Raw genomic sequence first — 24,167 nt, 5'->3', positions numbered from 1 at the left:
TGGGAACATCACAACCAGTGTCTCTGGAGCGTCAGGGCAGGTCACAGGCTGTTCCTTGTAGGTCCCAGGCTCCTTCTCAGGCCCTGGCTGTGCTGCAGAGACGCTGTGGGTTGGACACTTGCTCGGGCGGTGGCCACACGCTCTCAGGCTCTAGGTGGCAGGAGCCTTTTTCCCAGCGTTGCCCCTGCCCTGACAGGGTTACGATCCCCCTCCAAGTCTGGCCTGCAGAGCCTCTTAGCTGAGGCGTCTCCCTGCGCTGGGCCCTCTGCCCAGGGTCCCCCTCCTCTCCCCAGCTGCTCACCACACCCAGCTCCAGCTCCAGCCCCAGCCCCGGCTCCAGCCCCAGCCCCGGCTCCACTCGGCCTCAGCTCTGCTGCTGCTGCTAGGCTGACCAGACAGCAAGTGTGAAAAATCGGGACAGGGGTGGGGGGTAATAGGAGCCTATATAAGAAAAAGACCCAAAAATCGGGACTGTCCCTATAAAATCGGGACATCTGGTCACCCTAGCTGCTGCTGCTGCTCTGCCTCCAGCTCCCTGGGCTGCTTGTCTGCCCCCCTGGCTCTGGTTGCTGCAGCTCCACTCCCAGGGCAGCTCTGCTCTCTCTGGGCCGTGCTCTGGCTTTGGGGCTGCAGCTCTGCTCCCAGCTCAGCTCGGCCCCTGCTCTCTCCTTAGCTCGGCCCCACTCTGTCTGACCCAGGCCATTCCAGCTCACCCGGAGGATGGGACCCCCCTGGCCTCCTGACTCTCTGATTAGCTGCCCGCCCTGTCAATCAGGCTGATCTGGAGCATTGGCCTCTCCCCATTGTTCCTGGGGACTGTCAGTCTCAGGCCCCTGATTTCCCATCGACCCCTCCCCTTTTAGTGCTGGGAGCTAGCAACCAAAACACCCCCACTGAATGTTAGTAAGGGGGCAACAATCCCCTTACACCAGCATTCCCATGAACGGATTCCAGCCTCGCCTGACTCTGACCCCAGCGTGTCACCAGGGAGAGATTCCTGATTCCGGGGATCAACTAGGGTGACCAACCCTCTGTGGAGAAAGAAGTGGTTCGGGACTATTTAGAAAAACTGGACGTGCACAAGTCCATGGGGCCGGATGCGCTGCATCCGAGGGTGCTAAAGGAGTTGGCGGGTGAGATTGCAGAGCCATTAGCCATTATTTTTGAAAACTCATGGCGATCGGGGGAAGGTCCCAGATGACTGGAAAAAGGCTAATGTAGTGCCCATCTTTAAAAAAGGGAAGAAGGAGGATCCGGGGAACTATAGGCCAGTCAGCCTCACCTCAATCCCTGGAAAAATCATGGAGCAGGTCCTCAAGGAATCAATTATGAAACATTTAGAGGAGAGGAAAGTGATCAGGAACAGTCAGCATGGATTCACGAAGGGGAAGTCGTGCCTGACTAACCTAATTGCCTTCTATGATGAGATAACTGGCTCTGTGGATGAGGGGAAAGCAGTGGATGTGTTATTCCTTGACTTTAGCAAAGCTTTTGATACGGTCTCCCACAGTATTCTTGCCAACAAGTTAAAGACGTATGGGCTGGATGAATGGACTGTAAGGTGGATAGAAAGCTGGCTAGATCGTCGGGCTCAACGGGTAGTGATCAATGGCTCCATGTCTAGTTGGCAGCCAGTTTCAAGCGGAGTGCCCCAAGGGTCGGTCCTGGGGCCGGTTTTGTTTAATATCTTTATTAATGATCTGGAGGATGGTGTGGACTGCACTCTCAGCAAGTTTGCAGATGACACTAAACTAGGAGGCGTGGTAGATACACTAGAGGGTAGGGATCGGATACAGAGGGACCTAGACAAATTAGAGGATTGGGCCGAAAAAAACCTGATGAGGTTCAACAAGGACAAGTGCAGAGTCCTGCACTTAGGACAGAAGAATCCCATGCACTGCTACAGACTAGGGACCGAATGGCTAGGTAGCAGTTCTGCAGAAAAGGACCTAGGGGTCACAGTGGACGAGAAGCTGGATATGAGTCAACAGTGTGCTCTTGTTGCCAAGAAGGCTAACGGCATTTGGGGCTGTATAAGTAGGGGCATTGCCAGCAGATCGAGGGACGTGATCGTTCCCCTTTATTCGATATTGGTGAGGCCTCATCTGGAATACTGTGTCCAGTTTTGGGCCCCACACTACAAGAAGGATGTGGAAAAATTGGAAAGAGTCCAGCGGAGGACAACAAAAATGATTAGGGGTCTGGAGCACATGACTTATGAGGAGAGGCTGAGGGAACTGGGATTGTTTAGTCTCCAGAAGAGAAGAATGAGGGGGGATTTGATAGCAGCCTTCAACTACCTGAAGGCGGGTTCCAAAGAGGATGGAGCTCGGCTGTTCTCAGTGGTGGCAGATGACAGAACAAGGAGCAATGGTCTCAAGTTGCAGTGGGGGAGGTCCAGGTTGGATATCAGGAAAAACTATTTCACTAGGAGGGTGGTGAAACACTAGAATGCGTTACCTAGGGAGGTGGTGGAGTCTCCTTCCTTGGAGGTTTTTAAGGCCTGGCTTGACAAAGCCCTGGCTGGGATGATTTAGCTGGGAATTGGTCCTGCCTTGAGCAGGGGTTGGACTAGATGACCTCTTGAGGTCCCTTCCAACTCTGATATTCTATGATTCTATGATTCTAAGTGTGAAAAATCGGGACAGGGCTAATAGGAGCCCATATAAAAAAAAGGCCCAAATATCAGGACTGTCCCTATAAAATCAGGACATCTGGTCACCCTAGGGTCAACAGGGCTGCAGAGATGCCTGCTCTGGAGTCTCACAATAGCTGATGAATTTTTAAAGTTGTCAGGGACTCCTGAGTGCTGCCACCAAACTCAGTAGCAGCGGTTGTTTTTTCAGCTTCAGTCTCAAGCCTTCTGGCAGTTAAAAAAGTGTCTCAGTACATGGAAGTGATGTAAACAATTAAATTATAGTTCAAACACCAGAACTAGTGCAGACGGGGATACATGTAGCATATGCTTGGATCCCAGCACGTATCGGGGTAACAGGAAATGAAGCGGCGGACAGAGCAGCTCAAAACGCTGTAAGAAGCGGAAGGATTGCCTTAGAACAGTGGTTCTCAACCTATTTACCATTGTAGGCTGCATATGTGGCCCACGATGTGTTATGTGGGCTACAGGTTGAGAGCCACTGCACCAGACACACACTGGCCTGCACAACCCTGCACTGACAGCATGCTCCTTCCCCTCAGGGGCAGGCCCATGCCACATGTCTCACCAACCACCTGCCCAGCATCCCTCACAAACCGTCACTTCCCAGAGCTCCTCCAGAACCCCCCCCGAGAAACCCACTCCCCTGTGCCCTGCCCCCTGATCCCACTGGGTGGTGACTGTATCCATCAGGCAGAGCCGGCAGCGTGACTGTGGCTGGTCGGGGATCTCTCTGGCCCCACGGGAGTGGCGCAATCAGCCAAGCTGGAGCAGAAGTGGGGCCTGCCCGGGTTCGGCTCCCTCAGGACACACTTGCCTCCCTCTGCCCCCTCACTCCCCTGCCCCCTCTCAGCCTCCCTTCTGCCCCCCTCTCTCCCCTGCCTCCCCTCAGGCTGCTCCCTGCTCCCTACACTCCCATCTTTCCTCATAGTTCTCTTTCCATTTTCTTAACCGTAGAGCCCAGGGGTGGCCATCGTCCCTGCAGGCAGCCTGCCTTCAGCCCCCTGGGAAACAGTGGGAGTTGGATGGTGTCTGTCCTCACTGGGGCCATTCTTTGGTTTACAGCCCATGGAAAGGGCAAAAAAAGGGTTTGGAGCTTCTGGGTAATAGTTTTTGCATACGCATGCTGACCTGACTACGGGGGTGTTTGTCGTGTGAATATATTGGGTTAGGTCAGTAGGGTGCTGTTGGGAAAAAAAAGCAAGAAGAGAAAGAAAGGCTGAGAAGCCAGTTCCCAGCAAACCCTTGAGAGATTTTAAGAGACAATTCCAGAACGGGAACAGGCTGGGGACACTGGAAAGCCAAAGAATTGAGGCAGGTTTAAAAAGGAGGACTCTCCTGGGCCGGGGGAACCTGGCTAAGACACCGGCACCCACTGGAATATCTGCCTAGGTTAGCATCATCGGAAGGTTAGTCTTTAGGGAAGACAGACGTGTGGAGACTCTTCTTTTTCTCCAAGCGCTTTGTTCCTACTGTTAAAATAATCAGTACTGTGGTTTAAGCTGGCAGTCGGCCCGGTCACTGTGTCCTACTGGTTGCAGACTCCCAAGGGAAGAACCGCAGGTGCCAGAACCCAGTCAGACCGGCTGGGTATGATTGGCAGATTACATTTTCATTGAAATGCTCTATGTCACACTCACACAATGCTTAGTCACAAATCCAGTACAATTACTTTGAAATCGCTCCCAGTTTGCTTTCTTATATTTCCAGGCAGGTATTTTCCATTAGCTTCAACCGTACCTCGTCTTTGAAAAGTAGTAAGTACAGGGAAACGATCACTCCCCATTCCTTCTTCCCAGCTGTATTTACTTGCACTATCTGCTGCTATAAGTCCCAGATCTAAGCAGCAAAAAATACCTTCTGCTGCATTAAATCTAGTTGGGGTGCCATCATTTAAAACCACTCGATAGTTTTCATCAATGAACTTTTCTAAGCATGCACCATGTTTATTAGTTGTCTTACTTCCCACAATTAATTACGACTGTTTAGGTCACCACATATAATATATACACTTTTAGCATCTTTACTATTTCTTGTAGCTCTGAACTTTCTAATTTCCCACGTGGAATATAGATATTACAAATCCTTAAATAAAAATAACTGCTCTGCATTGGGATCTAAATAGCTTTATTCTGACTGGGGTTCTAGTGGGGAGCCAGCTATGGTCACTCACTGCAAAGCATGGGGCAGCCAAACCCCAAAAAGCTGGTGGATATTCCAATACTTCAATTTACCAAGCCAGCCTAAAACAGCTTCTTTATTATCTCACTGGTTACTCAGAAGTTCAAACAACACCGTTCCCTTAAAGTGATCCAGCCTCAGGCCTCCGTCCAGGTACCCACGTCAAATATGATGACAATTTATGTAAATCTTATTTCATCATATAAAATAAAAGGTTCTACCAATCCCAAAGGATCAGACACATTACCTCCCTGGTTAATGAATGTTTCAGATCTTACCCAAATACACGCTATAGCCAATTCATATTAACTAAACTAAAATTTTTTAAAAAACAAAAGGGAGAGAGAGTATGGTTAAAAGATCAAAATACATACAGACATGAGTTCAATCCATTGGTGTTCAGTTTCAAAGCAGAGATTGTGAGCTTTGTAGTTACAAAGAGTTCCTTTAGAATTCAGTTAATAGGTTATAGTCCAATGTCCAAATATCATATTCAGGGCATACCAACAAAAGACTGAGATCCCCATACTAGTCATATATCTCCATTAACATTATTCAAAATGGAATGAATACGATCCATTGACAAGTGGCTAATATACAAGTATTTTCCCCGCTGCCCTAGCTATAATTTTTATTTTTTCTGACCCCCCCCCCCCAGTTTTAGATGTACAATTGATCACTTCTAGCATAAATGCAACTAACCTTTCTTCTTTCATTCCTAGTATGTCACTGCCTATTCCTTCCAGGGTGTTTATACAAGGAGGCTGTGTCTGCATCTGCAGTTCCCCGTTTCCTGTGCTGATTGTCTCTACCCTCCCCAGCTGATGCTTTGAGAGTCTCCTTACAGCTTCCGCATGATATGTTATTAACAATTTTTTGGTTTTTGTCTATCTTTAGCTTGCCTTGCCACAATACACCCTCTACATGCCAGAATGTGATTACAACCAGTTACTACATTTGACCTCTAGCCCAGCTGTACAATTTCATAGGAGTGCTCTCCCCCACATTTACTGCATCTTGTTTTTCCCTTTACAAACAGTTGCTACATGCCCAAAGCATAGGCACTTATCATCACCCCTTAGGAGAGGGGGGATATATGGCTTGGTTCTGAATATCTGAAACCCTAGTGTTACTTTCTCAGTTAGAGTCCCGTCCTTAAATATAATCTATACAGCTTGTTTGCTCCAGCTTATTTACTAACTAGTTACAAAACTTACGACCACTTTATCTTCTCCTGTGCTTATCTCATCATTGGGAGGAGGTGAGCAGCCCTCAGCAGTGAAAGAACAGGTTAAGGCCTATTTAGAAAAGCTGGACGTGCACAAGTCCATGGGCCCAGATCTAATGCATCCAAGGGTGCTGAGGGAGTTGGCTGATGTGATTGCAGAGCCATTGGCCATTTGAAAATTTGTGATCGGGGGAGGTCCTGGACGATTGGAAAAAGGCAAATCTAGTGTCCATATTTAAAAAAGGGAAGAAAGAAAACCCAGGGAACTACAGCCTTTCTTCAGTCCCCAGCAAAATCATGGAGCAGGTCCTCGAGGAATCCATTCTGAAGCACTTGGAGGAGAGGAAGGTGATCAGGAACAGTCAACATGGATTCACCAAGGGCAAGTCATGCCTGACCAACCTGATTGCCTTCTATGATGAGATAACTGGCTCTGAGGATATGGGGAAAGTGGTGGATGTGATATATCTTGACTTTAGCAAAGCTTTTGATACGGTCTCCCACAGTATTCTTGCCAGCAAGTTAAAAAAGTATGGATTGGATGAATGAACAATAAGGTGGATAGAAAGCTGGCTATATTGTCGGGCTCAACGGGTAGTGATCAATGGCTCTATGTCTAGTTGGCAGCCAGTATCAAGTGGAGTGTCCCAGGGGTTGGTCCTGGGGCCGGTTTTGTTCAACACCTTTATTAATGATCTGGATGATGGGATGAATTGCACCCTCAGCAAGTTCGCAGATGACACTAAACTGGGGGAGAGGTAAATACACTGGAGGGTAGGGATAGGGTCCAGAGTGACCTGGACAAATTGGAGGATTGGGCCAAAAGAAATCTGATGAGGTTCAAGAAGGACAAGTGCAGAGTCCTGCACTTAGGAAGGAAGAATCCCATGCACAACTACAGGCTGAGGACTGACTGGCTAAGCAGCAGTTCTGCAGAAAAGAACCTGGGGATTACAGTGGACGAGAAGCTGGATATTTGTCAGCAGTGTTCCCTCATTGCCACGAAGGCCAATGGCATATTGGGCTGTATTAGTAGGAGATTGCCAGCAGATTGAGGGAAGTGATTATTCCCCTCTATTTGGCATTGATGAGGCCACACCTGGAGTATTGCGTCCAGTTCTGGTCCCCCCACTACAGAAGGGATGTGAACAAATTGGAGAGAGTCCAGTGGAGGGCAACGAAAATGATTAGGGGGCTGGGGCACATGACTTATGAGGCGAGGCTGAGGGAACTGAGGTTATTTAGTCTGCAAAAGAGAAGAGTGAGGGGGGATTTGATAGCAGCCTTCAACTACCTGAAGGGGGGTTCCAAAGAGGATGGAGCTCAGCTGTTCTCAGTGGTGGCAGATTACAGAACAAGGAGCAATGGTTTCAAGTTCCAGTGGAGGAGGTCTAGGTTGGATATTAGGAAACACTATTTCACTAAGTTGGTGCTGGTGTCACTAGGCATAACCCTAGGTAACTCGGGAGGGTGGAAGGCAACTAGTGTCAATGAAGCCTTCCTGCACTAGGCCCAAAAGAACCAAACTTCTCCCATGTTTAAACTCTAATCGACCTCACAAGCCAGGTGCAATTGGAACATGTAAGCAACCTGTTATCTGTGTGCAACCCCCTGCTCACACCGGTATCAAGCGGTAATAATGAGGCCTGCATGTTTCTGGCTGAAGGGAAAATAACAGTTCAAAGGGAAAAAGGACAAGATAACGGTTTAAAGAAGTTACTAACAAGCTAGACTTATAGCTGCCAAGAATGACTTAACTGCTTAAATGTAATTACTTGCTACTTGCTTAAAGCAAACTATTATAGGAGAAAGGGAGGGTGAAGGGGTGGAGGGGTGAAGCCTAACTGCAAAAGAATAAAAAGGGAAAACTGTTTGTCTCAGTTCTCTTAATCTGAGAAGTGCCTGTCTCCTAGCACCGCTTTGGGATCCCAAATAAACTTTGTTTGCTTCTCCACCCTGGTGTGTTTATTGGCGCGAAGCACACCAGGCAACGAACCCCGCTGTTGCTGTCCTCGGGCACTCTGTGCCGGCAACAATGAAGAGGGTGGTGAAGCACTGGAATGGGTTGCCTAGGGAGGTGGTGGAATCTCCTTCCTTAGAGGTTTTTAAGGCCCGGCTTGACAAAGCCCTGGCTGGGATGATTTAGTTGGTGTTGGTCCTGCTTTGAGCAAGGGGTTGGACTAGATGACCTCCTGAGGTCTCTTCCAACTCTGATATTCTATGATTCTATGGTCAGCTCTAATGCACTCCATATAGTATTCCCTTCAGTTCAGTCAAATACTTTGGTAGCTGGCAACTTATTTTAACTTTCCCCAGCATTTCAGTTTTTAGCAGTTCATCAGTTTGCTCATTGTTTTCACATTCAACTGAAAGATCCCCACCTCACAGCCTCCTATGCTTTTTTAACCCAGTCAGCTACATCCACAGGTGTAACATCACTGAATCTTGTTTCTTTGGCGAGGGAATCACAAGATAACATTTGGGTTCATTTCCTTCAGCGTTGCTTGTTTTGCTGGTATCATCATCATCTGAGTCTGCTTTGACTCTTTTGTTTTCCCCCTACTTTGTATCCATTCTCCCTCTCTAACAGACTCTTCTTCAGTTTCCAGAGTGACTTCATTTGGGGTTAGAAAATCCTCCATGAGCCCAACCAGGCACCCAGCCTCAGCCCCTTTCTGCTGCCAACTTCCTGGCTTTATAATCCACCCTGCTCCTGCCCAGCTGGGCTTCTTGTTCAGGGGGGGAGGGATAGCTCAGTGGTTTGAGCATTGGCCTGCTAAACCCAGGGTTATGCATTCAATCATTGACGGGGCCATTTAGGGATCTGGGGCAAAATCAGTACTTGGTCCTGCTAGTGAAGGCAGGGGGCTGGACTCGATGACCTTTCAAGGTCCCTTCCAGCTCTAGGAGATGGGATATCTCCATTAATTTTAATTTAATTTCAGTTAGGCCTGACTCTCTCTCTAGGTGCCGCCAGGTACCCTGACTGGCATTTCAGGGCCTCGGGGTGGGGGTGGGGGTTACACACACCATCAAAATGGGGTGCAAAGGACTGTGGGGAGCAGAGGACAGACTGATGGTGTGCAGGGGAATGTGGAGGGCAAGAGACTGAGGGTGTGCAGGGGGGTGGGGGCAGGAGATTGAGGGAATGGAGGGGGATGTTGGGGGCAGGAGGAGACTGAGGCGGTGTAGGGGTTTGGGGGCAGGAGGAGACTGAGGGGGCAGTGGGATGAGGCAGAAGGAGATGGAGGAGATGGATGGGAATGTGGGGGGCAGGAGTCTGAGGGGATGGAGGGGGATATGGGGGCAGGAGGAGACTGAGGTGGTGTAGGGGGGTTGGGGAGTGTCAGGAGGCAGCCTGAGGGATATGGGGGAAGGGCAGGAGGAGACAGAGGGGATGGAGGAGGATGTGGGGGCAGGAGGAGATTGAGGGGTGCAGGAGATGTCGGGGAGAATGTGGCTGGGAGAGGAAGGGAGGCAGGATAGTGCTGGGGGGAGGTGGGGTAGTACAGGAGCTCCCACGGGGAGGTGTTTGTGTCACGCTATGCAGGTTGACATGCTCGTGGCTCACACCCCCATGGGAGGGCGGCTGCCCCCCCTCAGGCTCAGACACCACCAGGCACACGACAAACCTCAGGGTTTGTTATTCTCCAACATCACCAAGTTTTTAGTCAATCTCCTGATATTTTGGGTTGATTCGTGTGTTTTGAATGTTTGGGGCTGAGTTACAGCAGTCGGAGGTCCTGGGCACATCCCACCCATGGCCCTGCCTGGGACCTGTCCCTGTCTCTGTCACTGTCCCAGACTGGTTTGTAGTGGCCTGGGGCCTGGTGTGTGACAGGTGTCCCAGAGGAGGCCTCAGCTCCCCAGCCCAAGCAGGGAGTCAGGGTCGGGAAGCCCTCCATCCCAGCTAGCAGCAGGCCTGTGTGAGGAGACTCCTGCCCCCCTCACAGAGGGTTCTGTGTGAGGGACCCACCACTGGGCAGGTGGTACCCATCCCCATACATAGGACCCCTATGCCCCGGAGGGGCCCTTTGCTCCCGAGGAAGCTGTCCCAGTGGTCTTGGGGAACGAGGGAGTCCCCTGCATCTGCCTGAGGAGAAGTGGCAGTGATGACTGGGCCTCCCCCCACCCCTTGTTGCCAGAGGGACACAGTGGTGGAAGAGGTCCCCATCTCTGGGGGATGTGAAATGACAGGGTCCCCCACACCGGATCCTACTGCCAGAAGGTCAGAGGCAGGACCTGCTGGGGCCTCCTCCCTAGCTGCTGGGAGAGGGGAGGCCCTGGTGGCTAGGGGCACATGGACTTAGTGTGGGCACTCCTGATCCTGAGACGCACTCTTGTCCCTTTGTGTCACTGCACTCTGGCCCAAAGCAGCCCTAACCCCAGCCAGGGGAGGGTCACCCCAGCCTTGGGGGATTACTAGAGCTGCCGCTGTGGCTGCCGCTTTAGGGAACGTAGCTAGGAAAGGGGATGTATAGGAGGGCCATTGCTGGCTGGCCCAAGTTAGAGCAGCAATTGCGCCGTCAGCTGTGCTGAGTTCTCCTTGGCCATAGCTGAGGATCTGTCTGTAACGCAGATGGAGCTCCAGGCTCTCAGCTGGCACACAGTGTGGGCTGCAGCCCGAACAGCTGGCACTCCCTTTGCTCGGGGGAAAATGAGAACAGAAGGGAGGAGCAGGCGTTGTGTGTGTGTGCATGACACTCGGCTCCACATCTCCTCACTGAACTGGGGAATGCTGAGTCCTGGCTTTCTGCCTGTGGGCCCAGGAGACAGCCCATGGACAAGCTCTCCTCCACCTCAATATGGTTACTCAGGAGGCGCGGAGGGGGAGGACGGGGGAGGGGGGGCGCGGAGGCAGTGTTTGAACTAGCTTTGGGAGCACAAGCACATCAGGAATTGGAATTGGAGCAGTGAGAGAACCCCCTGCCTGGCTGGTGGTACAGCCATTTACACCTGTGCAAGAGGGGGACAAATGGAAACAGCATTTCACACCCAATAGAACTCACTTTGCATGGGGGTAAGGGACGCCACAAGGCACAGGGCAGCGCACAGTCAGGCCCGGCTGTAACAACAGTGAAGCCAAGAGGCCTCATTCTCCTTTCCCTTACACCAGTGTAAACCAGGAGTAACTCCACTGAAGCCAGTGGCACTACACCCATGCAAACCTGGAGTAATGCAGCGCTGAGTAAGGAATGAGTTTCCCCAGAATGACACTCCAGAGTCCAGTCACATTTCCTCTGCTGTGCCACAACTCAGCCAGACATGGAGCAATGACAATTAAATGCCCTGATTAGAACATTTCACCATTTCCTTTTCAATGGCGAGGAGCATGGGATGAGAACCTGAAGAGCGCAGAATGGCTGTTCCATTGTCACGTATGTTAGACTCTGTGAGCACATCCGAGATGCTGCATGGGGGTATGAAGCAGAAGTCATTGCTAGAAATGCAATTTTATTCTAAAGCTTTAATGCCCACAAGGAAGGAGAAAAAGAAGTTTGTGGAAACCCGTCTGTGTTTGTGTCCTTCTCACCTGCATACGAGGAAAAGTCACTACAAGGCCATGCACATTCTCTCCTCGAAGCTGCTATGTTTGGAAGCTATAGTTATTTTAAATCATTGTTCTGATTTTTAATATAATTAAAATGAATCAACCCAAAGCCCAGCGGAGAAAGGCCCAGCGGAGAAAAGCTCAAAAAATCTGCAGGGAGGGAGAGGAGAAGGAAAGTGGCCCCGTTTCCTAGGTAACCCTGATACTTCCCCCAGCAAGGTGGGAGGTTTGGCAGTCACCATCTCAAGCAGGGCTCTGCTCTTCCTGGAGCACCCTCGAAGGCGGGCCAGAGGCTATAGCCGGAGCACAAGGTACTTGGGGGTAGGGTAGGCCTGCGAGGATACATTGCCCTGTGCTCAGCACTTGCTGCCAGTTCACATCCAGGGGAGATTCGAGGTGCTGGTGGTTACTGTCTATAACCCCTGGATGGTCTGGGTCCTGGGTCACTCTCAGGGTGGCGATCACAGGCCAGGGGGATGGTGGATCTCAGTGGCATACCCTTGCCTTGCCTCACTCCTGCTGCAAGAAATCTGAGGTCAGGAGCAATGTGGACACCTCACTTTGTTCAGGCTTCCAGCTAAGTGCAGGTCTTGGGGTTCCCTGGCATTAAGTGTGACTGGTGATCTCCCCTCTCTGCGGAGCTAGGCTGGCAGCCACGGAGTGTCACAGCTGTGTGCTGCTTGTTTGGGGCAGATAGTCACTGATCAGTGGTCAAACTCACCCGATGCTACAAACACCCATCATAGATGATGGGTGCAGGATGCTTTCCAGTGCGCCCAGCGTTAAGGAGTTTAAGTTTCAGTATCTTTCCAAATCCCACATTGTCCTTGGGGCCTATCAGCCATTTGAATTTTGAGTTCACGTTGGGTAAGAAATGGCAAGAACCATTTTGGAAAGTGAAAACCCTCCTTTTTATAAGTCCTAGCACTTGCAAGTAGCTTGTCAGATTTACTGCAAACTCCCCAGACCCATTCCTCTGGAACCGGAGAATAACTATGATGGAAGGAGGACAGTAAGGGATTGTCAAAGTCACACAACAGAAAGTGCTATATAGATGTAGCGATGGTATTGAGTCATGACCACAACTCCATAATGCGTGACTATCGTTCTCTCTCTTACTAAGAAGAGGATATTCCAATGTGAAAACCCTTTTTAAATGTCCTACACTGAGTCACATCTCTCGTGTTTAAACTCAGACACCTGGATTTAATTTCCTTATTTGGATATTTTAGTTTTTCCTTTTTAATGGCCATTGCACTGCAATCCCAAAGATCTGTCCTTAGGAATGGCTTCTCTAGCTAGGTTAGACTGGGTGAGCCCCTGAGACGTGGAATGGATATCTGCCAATTGGAGAGAACTTTTGGAAATGCAATTTTATTCTGAAGCTTCAACACCCACTACAGAGGAGACACAGAGTGTGAGAGAATTCTTCAGCCTTTATGGCGTCCTGTTTCTGGTGACCTCTGGGGGCGCTCTTTGAATCTAATGAACAATCACGGCAGGGCTGAGCGTGTTTTCTACCCCACACATGGCATGCTTGGAAACAACAATTTTTGCAAACAATTGTTCTGATTTTTAATATAATTAAAATGAATCAACCCAAAGCTGAAAGAGGAAGGGCCAAGTGGAGAAGAGCTCGGAAAGTCTGCAGGGAGAGAGAGGAGAAGGAAAGTGGCCCCGTTTCCTGGGTAACCCTGATACTTCCCCAAGCAAGGCCTGTGAGAGCGGGCGGGAGGTTTGGCCATGACACACTCTGACCCTTTTCCCTCCCTTCGTGGAGCAGGGGTTGGCCTCACTGGAGACAGGAGGGTGGGGAAGGGGTGACTAACAGTAGGACGCTGGTTTGATGAGGATGGCAGAGGCTTGGCAGTTCCCACTACAGAAACCACCCCAAGTGATGCTCCCTTTGACGTTCAGTCGAACAGAATAACAAGCCGAGTACCACCAGCCCCCCTCATAGCTAGACGCACAGTTCCCACTGTTAGTGTCCTGATCCAGGTCTTTAGTGGAGAACTTCATGTTGTCATGCACGGTGGTAGGATTGTTTGAAGTCATGGCGTCCCCTGCAGTCCCAGTGTAAGAGCCCAGCCTCAGCTTGTAGCCATTGGACTCGTCTTCCAGACTGAAGAGGTTGTAGTCTGCGTATTTCATGGTGCCGGATGAATCGTGGATGACAAACCTGACCTGGTAGACCTTCTGCTTGGCGATCCGATAGATGTACTCCGTCCCCAGCCAGTAGTCATCGTGCACGTTGCCAAAGCCGTACTTGTAGGTGCTCCAGGACTCAGCCCAGGTGATCTGTGTGTTGTGCCGGTTCCGCTGGAGGACCGTCCAGCCCCCGGCTGTTTCGTTCATGTCGCAGTACACCACGAGCTGGTGCAGTCCTGTGGGCTGGATGAGGTAGATGCCGCTGGGGCTGCCTGAGGGGATCTCACTGCAGTCCTTGGGCCTGGCTGAAGGCAGGAGAGAGAGGCTGATTTAACCAGAACCCATGAAACTAGGCACTAAAGCTTCCGATCATCCTGCTGTGTCTACATTCAGGGCAATGCTGCGATGCTGCATGCTTGCACGGGCAAACAAAGGTCTGGAAAGGGTTAAAATGATGTTTGGGTCTCGTGTCATCTCAGGAGAGAATCCAGACTGAGGGGGCCATATGCATTCAAAGTGTTTGGAGTGGGCCAAGCCAGGCTGTTCCAGGTCATTCTCACCCGAACCCGCACAGCTGGCAGCTTTTGCCCCAGCGGGGCTTCACCATGGATTCATGCCCCCCAGGGCCTGTAATATCAAAGTTCCCCCCTCTTAATAGTCATGATTCAAGGCCATTCTCCATCCACCCTGCTGTCCCATGCCCATTCCCCACGCTCCATGTTCAGGTCATCCAGGATCAGTGCGGGTGGGGAGGGGGGTCGGTTTTATTTCTGTCATGAGGAGTCTGCCCAGGAGTTATCGCTGCAGAGAAAAATGCTGGAGCAGCTTCCTACTGACATCCTTGCTGGCCTGTAGTGTCAGGTCTGCAGAGCAATGGGAACAGGCTCGCTGCACACTGGGTCAGTGGCACAGATTGATGCCCGGCTTTGTGTTCCTTACTGGGAAAATGCAGAGTCAATGGGTGTGTGTCTGCCTGAATATTCCCTGGAGATGAAATGCTGTTGGATCCCTCTCTAGTCCCAGAGTATCACTTGCCAGAGGCCTGAGTAAAGTAACCACACTCACCATAGCCCTTTGGTATCAGCAAGTCACTTGGTCTGTTCCCTCCATGTTTCCCTGATTTATTTGTGCCAGAGCTCACCAGCGCTGAGCCCTGGCACCACTAGACTTGGCAGTTCAGAGCCCTGGCACCTATGGGCTTGCTGCATCAGTTGCGCCCCATCACCTCTTTCATAACAAATTAAGCACTGCTGATTATGGTCTGATCTGACCTGGTCATGGATGAGATCCTGATCCAGGATGCATCATCCACGTCTGAGCAGATGATGTAGGAAACCCAATGCCAGTCCTAGCTACCAGTAGTCCCTAGTTCAGATCCTCAGTCCCAGCAGGGTAAGGAAGGTGGCAGGGCCATATTATCCCCATCTGACATGTAATGTAAACTAGGCCTCATTCGTACAGTGAAGGCATATGAATGTGCGCACCTGGTCTGTGAGTCCAGGGATTGAATAAACATGGAAATGCCAGTAAAAACAGGACACGAGGTTGGGCAATCCCCAAAGGACCAAGTAGAGCTTCTGCCAGACTTGGGGAGGGAGCCCCAAAGATTCACTGTCCTGGGAAACTTCACCCCCAGTGAAGACTATACACTCGGCCTGCCAGCTCAGGCCTCAGCCATCAAGGTAGCCATGGACTTCTCCCAGCTTGACACTGGCCACATTTAAGGTCTGCACAATCACTAGGCCTCATTTTTGTCCTGGGTTTAGACCTCAGCAGTGTCGGAATCACATAGTTCTCCTAGACAGGCCAACGCCTTCCCGCCACAAAGATCAAAGGGATCCAACCATGGGTACACCAACCAATTTAGTCAAACTAATAGAGGCCAAAGGGTAAGCTCCTGATGCCAGAGAACTTCCAGGAGGCTCTGGATGGCAAACAGCCTATCTGCAGTACTGCAGGGTGAACAAGCCTTGGAAGGACTGAGGAATGCCAGTCCACCCCTTGCAAACAGACCTCTTGCACTTCATAGTTGGGGAAGGCTGGTACAGGCCACCTGATGGCCAGGGTAGCTTCAATCATCTCCCTCTCCTTCAAAGAGAATGAGCTACCAGCCACCCTATGGAATACCAGATCGGGCCTACACCGGCTGCCAATTCTGGCCAATTTTCAGTCAAGCTTCAAGTACTCTTCTGATCTCCCTGATCCCTCTGATGGTGGGCTAGTATATGGACAGACAGATAGAGAGAGAGCTCCCCACGGGGCAAGACTCAACATGAAGACATTCCCTGTCCCAAAGAGCTTTCAATCAAAATGAGAGAAATGGAGGAGACAGGATGCTCTGGGAAGCCCAGAGGAAGGTGTAACTTTGAGTGATATTTTTGTGTGTGTGTGTGTGTGTGTGTGTGTGTGTGTGTGTGTGTGTGTGTNTTGAGTGATATTTGTGTGTGTGTGTGTGTGTGTGTGTGTGTGTGTGTGTGTGTGTGTGTGTGTGTAATAGTGTCTGAGTGAATCTGGGGTCACTTCTTCTGGGTGCCATGGAAGAAGTGAGGCCGAGGACAAATCTACACCCCAGACTTCTGCCAGCAGAGCCAGCTCAGTCAGGGGTGAAAGGGGATATGATCTTGGACTGACAAAGCTGTGCTGAAAAGCCCCTAGTGAAGACACTGCTTTACCAGCAGAACTGCACTTTGACCGGGCTGGCTTGTTTCACATCGGATGTGTAGGGAAAGCAAAGGCCAGCTTTACTGATAGAAGCTGCGACCAGACTAGCAGGGCTTTGTCAGTACAGTACTGATACAGCTACACCAGTACCACACTCCTAATGTAAACCTGGCCTGGGATTTTCAGAGCTGCTTAAGGGAGTGAGGCACATGAATGGGATTTGGGTAGCCAACTCCCTTAGGCGCTTTTGAGACTCCCAGCCTGAGTCTAATCAACACTTGACTGTTGGGAGGCTGGGGGCATGGCAAGCCAGATGGGGAAGGTGCCCCATGCACAATGCTCAGTGTGGGGAAGGGCTTTGAGCTGGGAAGGGGTGAGGGTGTGTGTGTGGAGCTGACATTGTTGGCAAAGAGGAAGGACGGCAACCAGGGAGTGAGCGATGAGATCAGAGCCATGGGCCAAGAGGAAATAAGGAGTGAAACCATGATGGGGATCCAGAGGGGGTGATGCAGTCTGATTGAGAGGCAGGGGAGATCATCTGAGCTGTTGCATGGCTGGAGGACCTACTAATACCATGGGTGCAGAAAGCTGGTGATGTTATGCAAATGATACAATGCCCTAATTTGCATATGCAGTGAATACAGAAATTTCCCCACTGTCTCCCTTGGGCCTCCTCCCCAAATTCATAATCTCATCCTGTCAAACCCATCGTTTCCCTCTGGAGTTACCTGCACGACCCCATCTCTGCTTCTCAATGTGTCTCCCCCTACTCCCTTCCTCTCTCGGGCTCCCCTGCAGGAATTTCCTCCTTCCCTTGGTCTGGCTCTCTCCTGGCCCTGCTCATCCACCCCTTTGAGTTCCTCCTGCTCCCCGTACCCACAGATAGATCCACGACTTGTCACTCTAGCCACATCTCTGTTGGGGGGGGAGGAGGGCGGAGGTCCTAGACAGGGCCGGCTCCAGGCACCAGCTGACCAAGCACGTGCTTGGGGCGGCACCTTGTAAGAGGCGGCCAATCTTGGGGTGGCGGGCCGGCACTTGGGTTTTTTGTTTGTTTTGGTTCGGCAGGGCGGCACTCGGGGGGCAGGGGTTGTTTTTGGTTCGGCGGGGCAGCGCTGTGGTGGGGGGCGGTTTGTTACGGCGGGGCAGTTTTTGGGGTTTTTTTGCTTGGGGCGGCAAAAAAGTTAGAGCCGGCCCTGGTCCTAGAGAGCTGTAACCATGGCGACCTTACCTAGAGACATGGCCTGGTCCCAGTGAGGACTAGGCCTCGGCCTCCCTCAGCTCTGCCGCTCTCCCCATCGGGAGCCTAGCAGGAGTCGTCCAAGCCGGTGGGATCCCAGGCCAATGGCATTGGAACAATGTTTATAGTGGGGGTACTGAGAGTCATTGAACCCTGTATATGACGGAAACCACTTCAAGCCAGGGGGTGGGGCAGCACCCCCAAGCACCCCTAGTTCCAGCACCCCTGTTCCCAGCCAGACTGGCGGCCTGGGCCATGCTGGTAGCAGGACAGCAGAGCGATTCTGACATGGGCCAGTCTGCTCCCCCAATATCCAAGTAAACAGGGTAGCACCCCTGAGTCAGTGGGGTTACCCCAGTGTGACAAAGGAGAGGGTCTGTCCCCTGGTGCACCCCAGAGCTCCCCCTGGAGCCCACAGGAGTGTGGGGCTAGGCCACAGGCTGCACCAGTCGCTGCAGCTCACTGGCATTGGGGAAGGCCTCTCCAAGCGAAAGCGAGGGGTTGGCTACAGCAATAGCCTCCCATCCCCACCTCTGGGCAAGTGTAGGGTACAGAACTAGCCTCCTGCCCTCTCTACTCCCCCGGCAAGGGTAGGGTACAGCAAATTTGGCAATAGCCTCCCACCCCCATCCCCCGGGAGAAGGTCAGGAACAGCAATAGCCTCCTGCCCCCAGGCGAGGGTAGGGTATGGAAATAGCCTCCCGTCACCCTCCGCTCCTCTGGCGAGGGTAGGTTACGGCAGTCATCAGCATTACCTGAACACACCACACTGGCATCTTCTGCATGGTTACAGTTGTGGTCTCCCCAAGGCTTTAAGGTGCACTCTGTGAGGGCAGATTCTCCTCCTCTGCAATTAACATCGTCCAGTAAGATGGGGCCAGATCCTTGTCCAAAGTGAGCTGTGCCTGGTGCCGATACCGCGGCCCCACAGCCCAGCTGCCGACACACTACTGATGCATCATTTAAGTCCCAGCCGTCATCGCACACAGTGCCCCAGACATTGTTGTACAGAATTTCCACCCGCCCAGCACAGTGGGTGGGACCATTCACCAGCCGGATTTGACCTGGGAAAATGCAAACCAACAGTGAAAGCGAAAGCATCTGGGGAATCGTGCAGGGAAACGGGAGCTGCCTCTTGGGAGCTACCTACCAGCTTCAAATGCCTTTGGAGCTGTCTTTGTGATATTAGCGATGGATCTCTTGAAGATGTGCAGGTTGTGTGTGTCCAGGCTGAGAACGGAGGCTGACAGGGTCACCAGACAGGTGAGGAGCAGGAGACAAGGGCGTGGGTCTGCTGAGAATGTGAAGAGACAGAGTGAAGCTCCCTTCAGGGAATGGAGAATCACAATTCACTCAGCAACACAGCCGGTAATAGAGACCCACAATCCTACTAGGTAGCAATAAACCGGCTCTTAGGTGAACATGAGGGCTCTCCGACAAACATTAGCACACTCTGGGCAGTATCAGAACCTAGCCATATACCTGGTGGCCCACATTTCTGTGCTAACTTCTTTTCATGGTTAAAACTGCAGCAAGATTCTGTTTCCAGTCCTTTTCCCAACCCCTCTATAACTTTGATCAGCAAATTCCATTTTAACTGACCAGCACTGGAACTGTCATGTTTTCACTGCTCAAGCTTTTTCCTAATCAAAATGCACCTTGATTTGAAATTGTGACTTGTGTTTGATGTTTCTGTCTGTTTGGCTCAGTAAGAACTCGTTAGTATCACTTCTCAGACTTTCCACTTCATTAACTCTTGAGCATTCATGTAAAGAATAGAGGTTGTAATTAACCCAATTGACTAATGATTATCTAATTGTAACAATCTTTCACCAGATAAAATGCTTGGGTACAGCTGGTGTTAGGGTTGGGCCATTGGTATTTAAGTCTTGAATACTGAAACACAAGACTAATTTCAGATGCTCACATTGAGATGAATCCCCAACTCCGCGGGTACTTTTGAAACATCTGACCTACATGATTAGTATTGGTGTGGGCCTGAACTCAACGCAATCCCCCTGGGACCACCAGACTTGCCCAACCTTTTCAATGCTGCACATATGGAAATCAAGTGGTGTTTACTCACGTGCCGAGCGCAATTGCTTCCTCTCATGGGAGTGAATGATTGGGAATTTGGCTTGCCCCCACTTTGCGTAAGTGTAAATGAGGACCCATGCAGCAAGGCAGTGAGAATTGGGCCTGTCACATTTTAAGGGTAACTACATCTGTATCCCACCCTCTGTGGTCCACTCCTGGAGTCCCCTGCATACCACTTCGGTGGAGGGACACCCTGCTGCGGTGGGTACATGGCTCTAAGTTGGGTGGACACCCAAGGGAGGAAGAAATGAGGATACGGTAAGCCGCCTGGGTTGGTGGCCTTCCTGGAAAGGGGATGTTAAAGCTTGGCTAGCTGCATGTCTGGAGTGTGCCCGACACCAGCCAGCCCCAGCTCATGGAGTGACCCTTGACTGGTCCCTGGGAAAGAATACAGATGGACCATGTGGGCCCCCTACCCTGTACTAAAGCTGGGTATCGGTTCATGCTGGTAATTGTGGAGGCATTCAGTAAGTGGGTGGAAGCCTTCCCTACTCCAAACCGCCAAAACCACTGCTTCACTGCTTGTTACCCAGGTCTTTGTTCGTTGGGGGTTTCCCCAAATCATGGATTCAGATCGAGGGCCAGCATTTCACAGTTCTCTATTGCAGCATCTCAGTGAACTGCTGGGGGGTGGAGCGGCAACTCCACATCCCCTATCACCCTCAAGCCACTGGGCAAGTGGAGTGCATGAATCGCACCATCAAGGAGGAGCGTCAGAAGGGTGCCAGTCTGGGAGGCATCAATTGGGCCAAGCTCTTGCCTTTCATTTTAATGTGTATCTGAGCCCGGCCTGCCAGGGCCACAGGCTTCAGTCCTCACGAACTGCTAACGGGCAGAGCAATGCCTTGGGGGGAAATCCTGCTCACACCCCCACCGATGGAACAGGTCGTGCAGACAAACATGGAGGACTGGATCTTCCAACTTCAGGAGCAAATCCGAATACTACACAGGGAGGCTGCCCAATCAGAGGGCAAGGCTAAGGCCAAAACCAAAACCAGGCTAAGGCCAAAGCCTGGTACGATCCCCCACACAATCCCCTCCATCAGATACAAACAGGGATGCTGGTAATGTATCGTGCTCACGGCCCCCATCCCTTTCCAGTACCTTGGTGGGAGGGTCCTTATCTGGTAGCTGACATGATTCATCCATCTCTGGTGTGCTCATCCCATGAGGATCAGCACTGGTGGGCTCATGTCTCTCAGGTGAAGCGCCATAATGCCTTAACCAAATGCCAAAAGGAATGAAGTGATTCTGTTTTTTCAGGACTGTGGCCACTCCTGTGGATACTTCTCACAGCTGCATGGGTCGGATTTAAACGGCCTCGTTATCCAGCCCCTAATCTGGAGAACATTGGAATACAACAGGAATCGAAGTACTACACTCCAGAACAAGTCCAACAGTGGCCCTGGTATCAAAGGCGAACAATTCTTGGTGGCAGGGAGGAAATTGTGCTTTAACAAATTGTGGTACTGCATACTATTGGGGGTTTATTCCGTATGCTCGCCAATGTAAATTTGGAGAGGTGGGATCAGGGTGTACAGCCTTACCCGAAGCACCCAAAGTGGTCAGTAATTTTAAACCTACACCCGTTGTGCTACCACACACCAGGGCACATAGGGCATCCACGGATACCCCATGTCAATCCACTCTCCCTTCTCCTAGCCCACCATCTACTGACTCTGATAATAATATATGGAGATATACCTATCTCATAGAACTGGAAGGGACCTTGAAAGGTCATCTAGTCCAACCCCCTGCTCAAAGCAGGACCAATCCCCAACTATGTACATCACTCTGTTCCCCACTGACTGGTATCTCAGTACTACATTTGCTAACTGTTCTCAGTTTACCAAAGTAGGTGAAATAATGCTGCTACGGCTGTTACTCTGAATGCTGCTATGGGCAATTTAAAACTCATTAGAAATGGTTGGATGGGAATTAAAAAAGAACATCCAAAAATGGCGAGCCCTCAGAAACTACCTCTGGGAAGGTTGGAACTCGCTGCAGGAAGCTGACGTAGCGGCTCGAATCCAATGCTTGGAACATGCCCTGGGGCTAGGGGACATGGGGGATTATTACAGGGATCTGCGCTTAGCTTAACAGATCGTTTGTTGGGAAATGTTATTCTAACCCTTGAGAATATTACAGAATCCCTTATGAGTGAACTGGTGAACAGTGTAAAGACTATTTTGTGGGGAGAAGCATGTAACCAGGTTCAACAAACCCTCACCAATCATCTTGTAAACCTCTTGCAGGATGCCCGCCGGGGTTTATGGCCATCTGGGTTGGAGGGGACTGATGTAGCAAATCAATTAAAGGTGTATTGGTCCTTTAGAGCCACCTGGCAGACAATTTTGGGGGGACTGTACACTGAGCCTGTGTACCCTTACTGTCAGGGGAGTGGCTGAAGGAAAATGGACCTCAGCCATCCTTTTACAAGTGGGGTTCAGGCGTGGGTGCAAATGAAAAAGGTCCCAATAACAAATAACAACACATGGTTTCTAATGGGATCCAAGGTATACTACCCACACATGGGTCTTGCGTGGGTGGGACAGGGAAATACCTGGAAGAGATGGCCACAAGAATCACCACCCCTGCAGTATTCAGAACCCGTACCCCCTCAGCATTGGGTAGAACAGGGAAATAAAATTTGCTGGGCAGGATCGGTCGTGCTTAATGGCCAGGTTTTGGAGGGTGGAAAGTGTGTGGAGTGGGTGGGGTTTGGACCAGGAAACTTTTCCTTGCAGCTGGGAAACTCCACTTATCAGATTCATATACCAGCTATGCATCGGCTTAATGTAACAGGATACCCAACAATACCTACTAATTGGACGATGGTGGTACCGGAGCCCACCTGGATGAACTGGGACCATGTGATACAGTTACTCTGGCAACTCCAGGTCAAGCATCGCTGAATGCAGATTTGGGAAGCCAAGGCCCTTCGAGGAATAAATACATTCCAACTGTCTACTGAACTGCCTGCTGATTCTACTTGGACTGATGTTGCCTGTGCCCTTCGGACAGGCCTAATGGACACTCATTCACTTCTTGGTCGTATTACTCATGTTGTAGGAATGTTATTCCTATTAATTTTAGTATTGATCATATTCATGGGTTTTTTTCCTGCAACCTCAATAAGGATTCTTTAAAATACAGCCAGCTCTCCTGGACTCCTTTCCCCCTCGTGTTATTCTCCCAGGGGATCCTACCCATCAGTTCCTTCAGGGAGTCAAAGTTTGCTTTTCTGAAGTCCAGGGTCCGTATTCTGCTGCTCTCCTTTCTTCCTTGTGTCAGGATCCTGAACTTGACCATCTCGTGGTCACTGCCTCCCAGGTTCCCATCCACTTTTGCTTCCCCTACTAATTTTTCCTGGTTTGTGAGTAGCAGGTCTGGAAGAGCTCTGCCCCTATTTGGTTCCTCCAGCACTTGCACCAGGAAATTGTCCCCTACACTTTCCAAAAACTTCCTGGATTGTCTGTGCACCGCTGTATTGCTCTCCCAGCAGATATCAGGGTGATTAAAGTCTCCCATGAGAACCAGGGCCTGTTATCTAGTAACTTCTGCTAGTTGCCGGAAGAAAGCCTCATCCACCTCATCCCCCTGGTCTGGTGGTCTATAGCAGACTCCCACCATGACATCACCCTTGTTGCTCACACTTCTAAACTTAATCCAGAGACTCTCAGGTTTTTCTGCAGTTTCATACTCTGAGCCGTCATATTCCTCTCTTACATACAATGCAACTCCCCCACCTTTTCTGCCCTGTCTGTCCTTCCTGAACAGTTTATATCCATCCATGACAGTACTCCAGTCATGTGAGTTATCCCACCAAGTCTCTGTTATTCCAATCACATCATAGTTCCTTGACTGTGCCAGGACTTCCAGTTCTCCCTGCTTGTTTCCCAGGCTTCTTGCATTTGTGTATAGGCACTTAAGATAACTAGCTGATTGTCCTGCTTTCTCAGTCTGAGACGGGAGTCCTCCCCTCTTGCACTCTCCTGCTCATGATTCCTCCTGGTATCCCATTTCCCCACTTACCTCAGGGCTTGTGTGGTATCTAATGCAAAGTCGGTCATGTTGGGTGTCTTCGGAAGCTAATGATGCACTGACCATTGTTGTTACAGTGATGTTATAGTAATGTTATAGGTTGTAATTTCATGTATGTAGTTATGAGGCTGAAAATGTGTCCTCGTGACTTAAAACAGGCCCAGGCAAAAACTCTCCAAGAACAGAGGGGCAGTTCACGCCTCATCAGGGCATGTATGGGACAAACCCAGCCCAGCCTCAGGAACAAAGGACACTGGCCAGGCAGCAACAAAGGATCTGTTGGACTCCAGTGAGTCACCCCCCTTCCCTTGGTCAGTGTGGGACTGCAATGAGGTAATGCTCACCTGATTCTGAAGGGAGG

At 50.7% G+C, this 24,167-nt stretch overlaps 1 protein-coding gene across 1 annotated transcript; it reads right to left on the bottom strand.

Annotated features, from left to right (window-relative positions):
- Nucleotides 1-11,560: 11,560 nt before the first annotated feature.
- Nucleotides 11,561-20,206, bottom strand: LOC117867681 (fibrinogen-like protein 1-like protein). The gene is made up of 4 exons (XM_034752901.1): nucleotides 20,179-20,206; nucleotides 18,816-18,959; nucleotides 18,421-18,729; nucleotides 11,561-14,069 (listed from the first exon to the last, which is right to left on the bottom strand). Exons 1-4 carry the CDS (start codon nucleotides 20,204-20,206, stop codon nucleotides 13,441-13,443), a joined length of 1,110 nt encoding a protein of 369 aa, XP_034608792.1. The 3' UTR covers nucleotides 11,561-13,440.
- Nucleotides 20,207-24,167: the final 3,961 nt, after the last annotated feature.

This window comes from Trachemys scripta, chromosome 18, assembly GCF_013100865.1.
Source record: "Trachemys scripta elegans isolate TJP31775 chromosome 18, CAS_Tse_1.0, whole genome shotgun sequence".
In the NCBI taxonomy this organism is placed as follows: domain Eukaryota; kingdom Metazoa; phylum Chordata; order Testudines; family Emydidae; genus Trachemys; species Trachemys scripta.
Note: the sequence above shows the minus strand (reverse complement) of the source record. Positions and strands in the feature narration are given on the sequence as shown.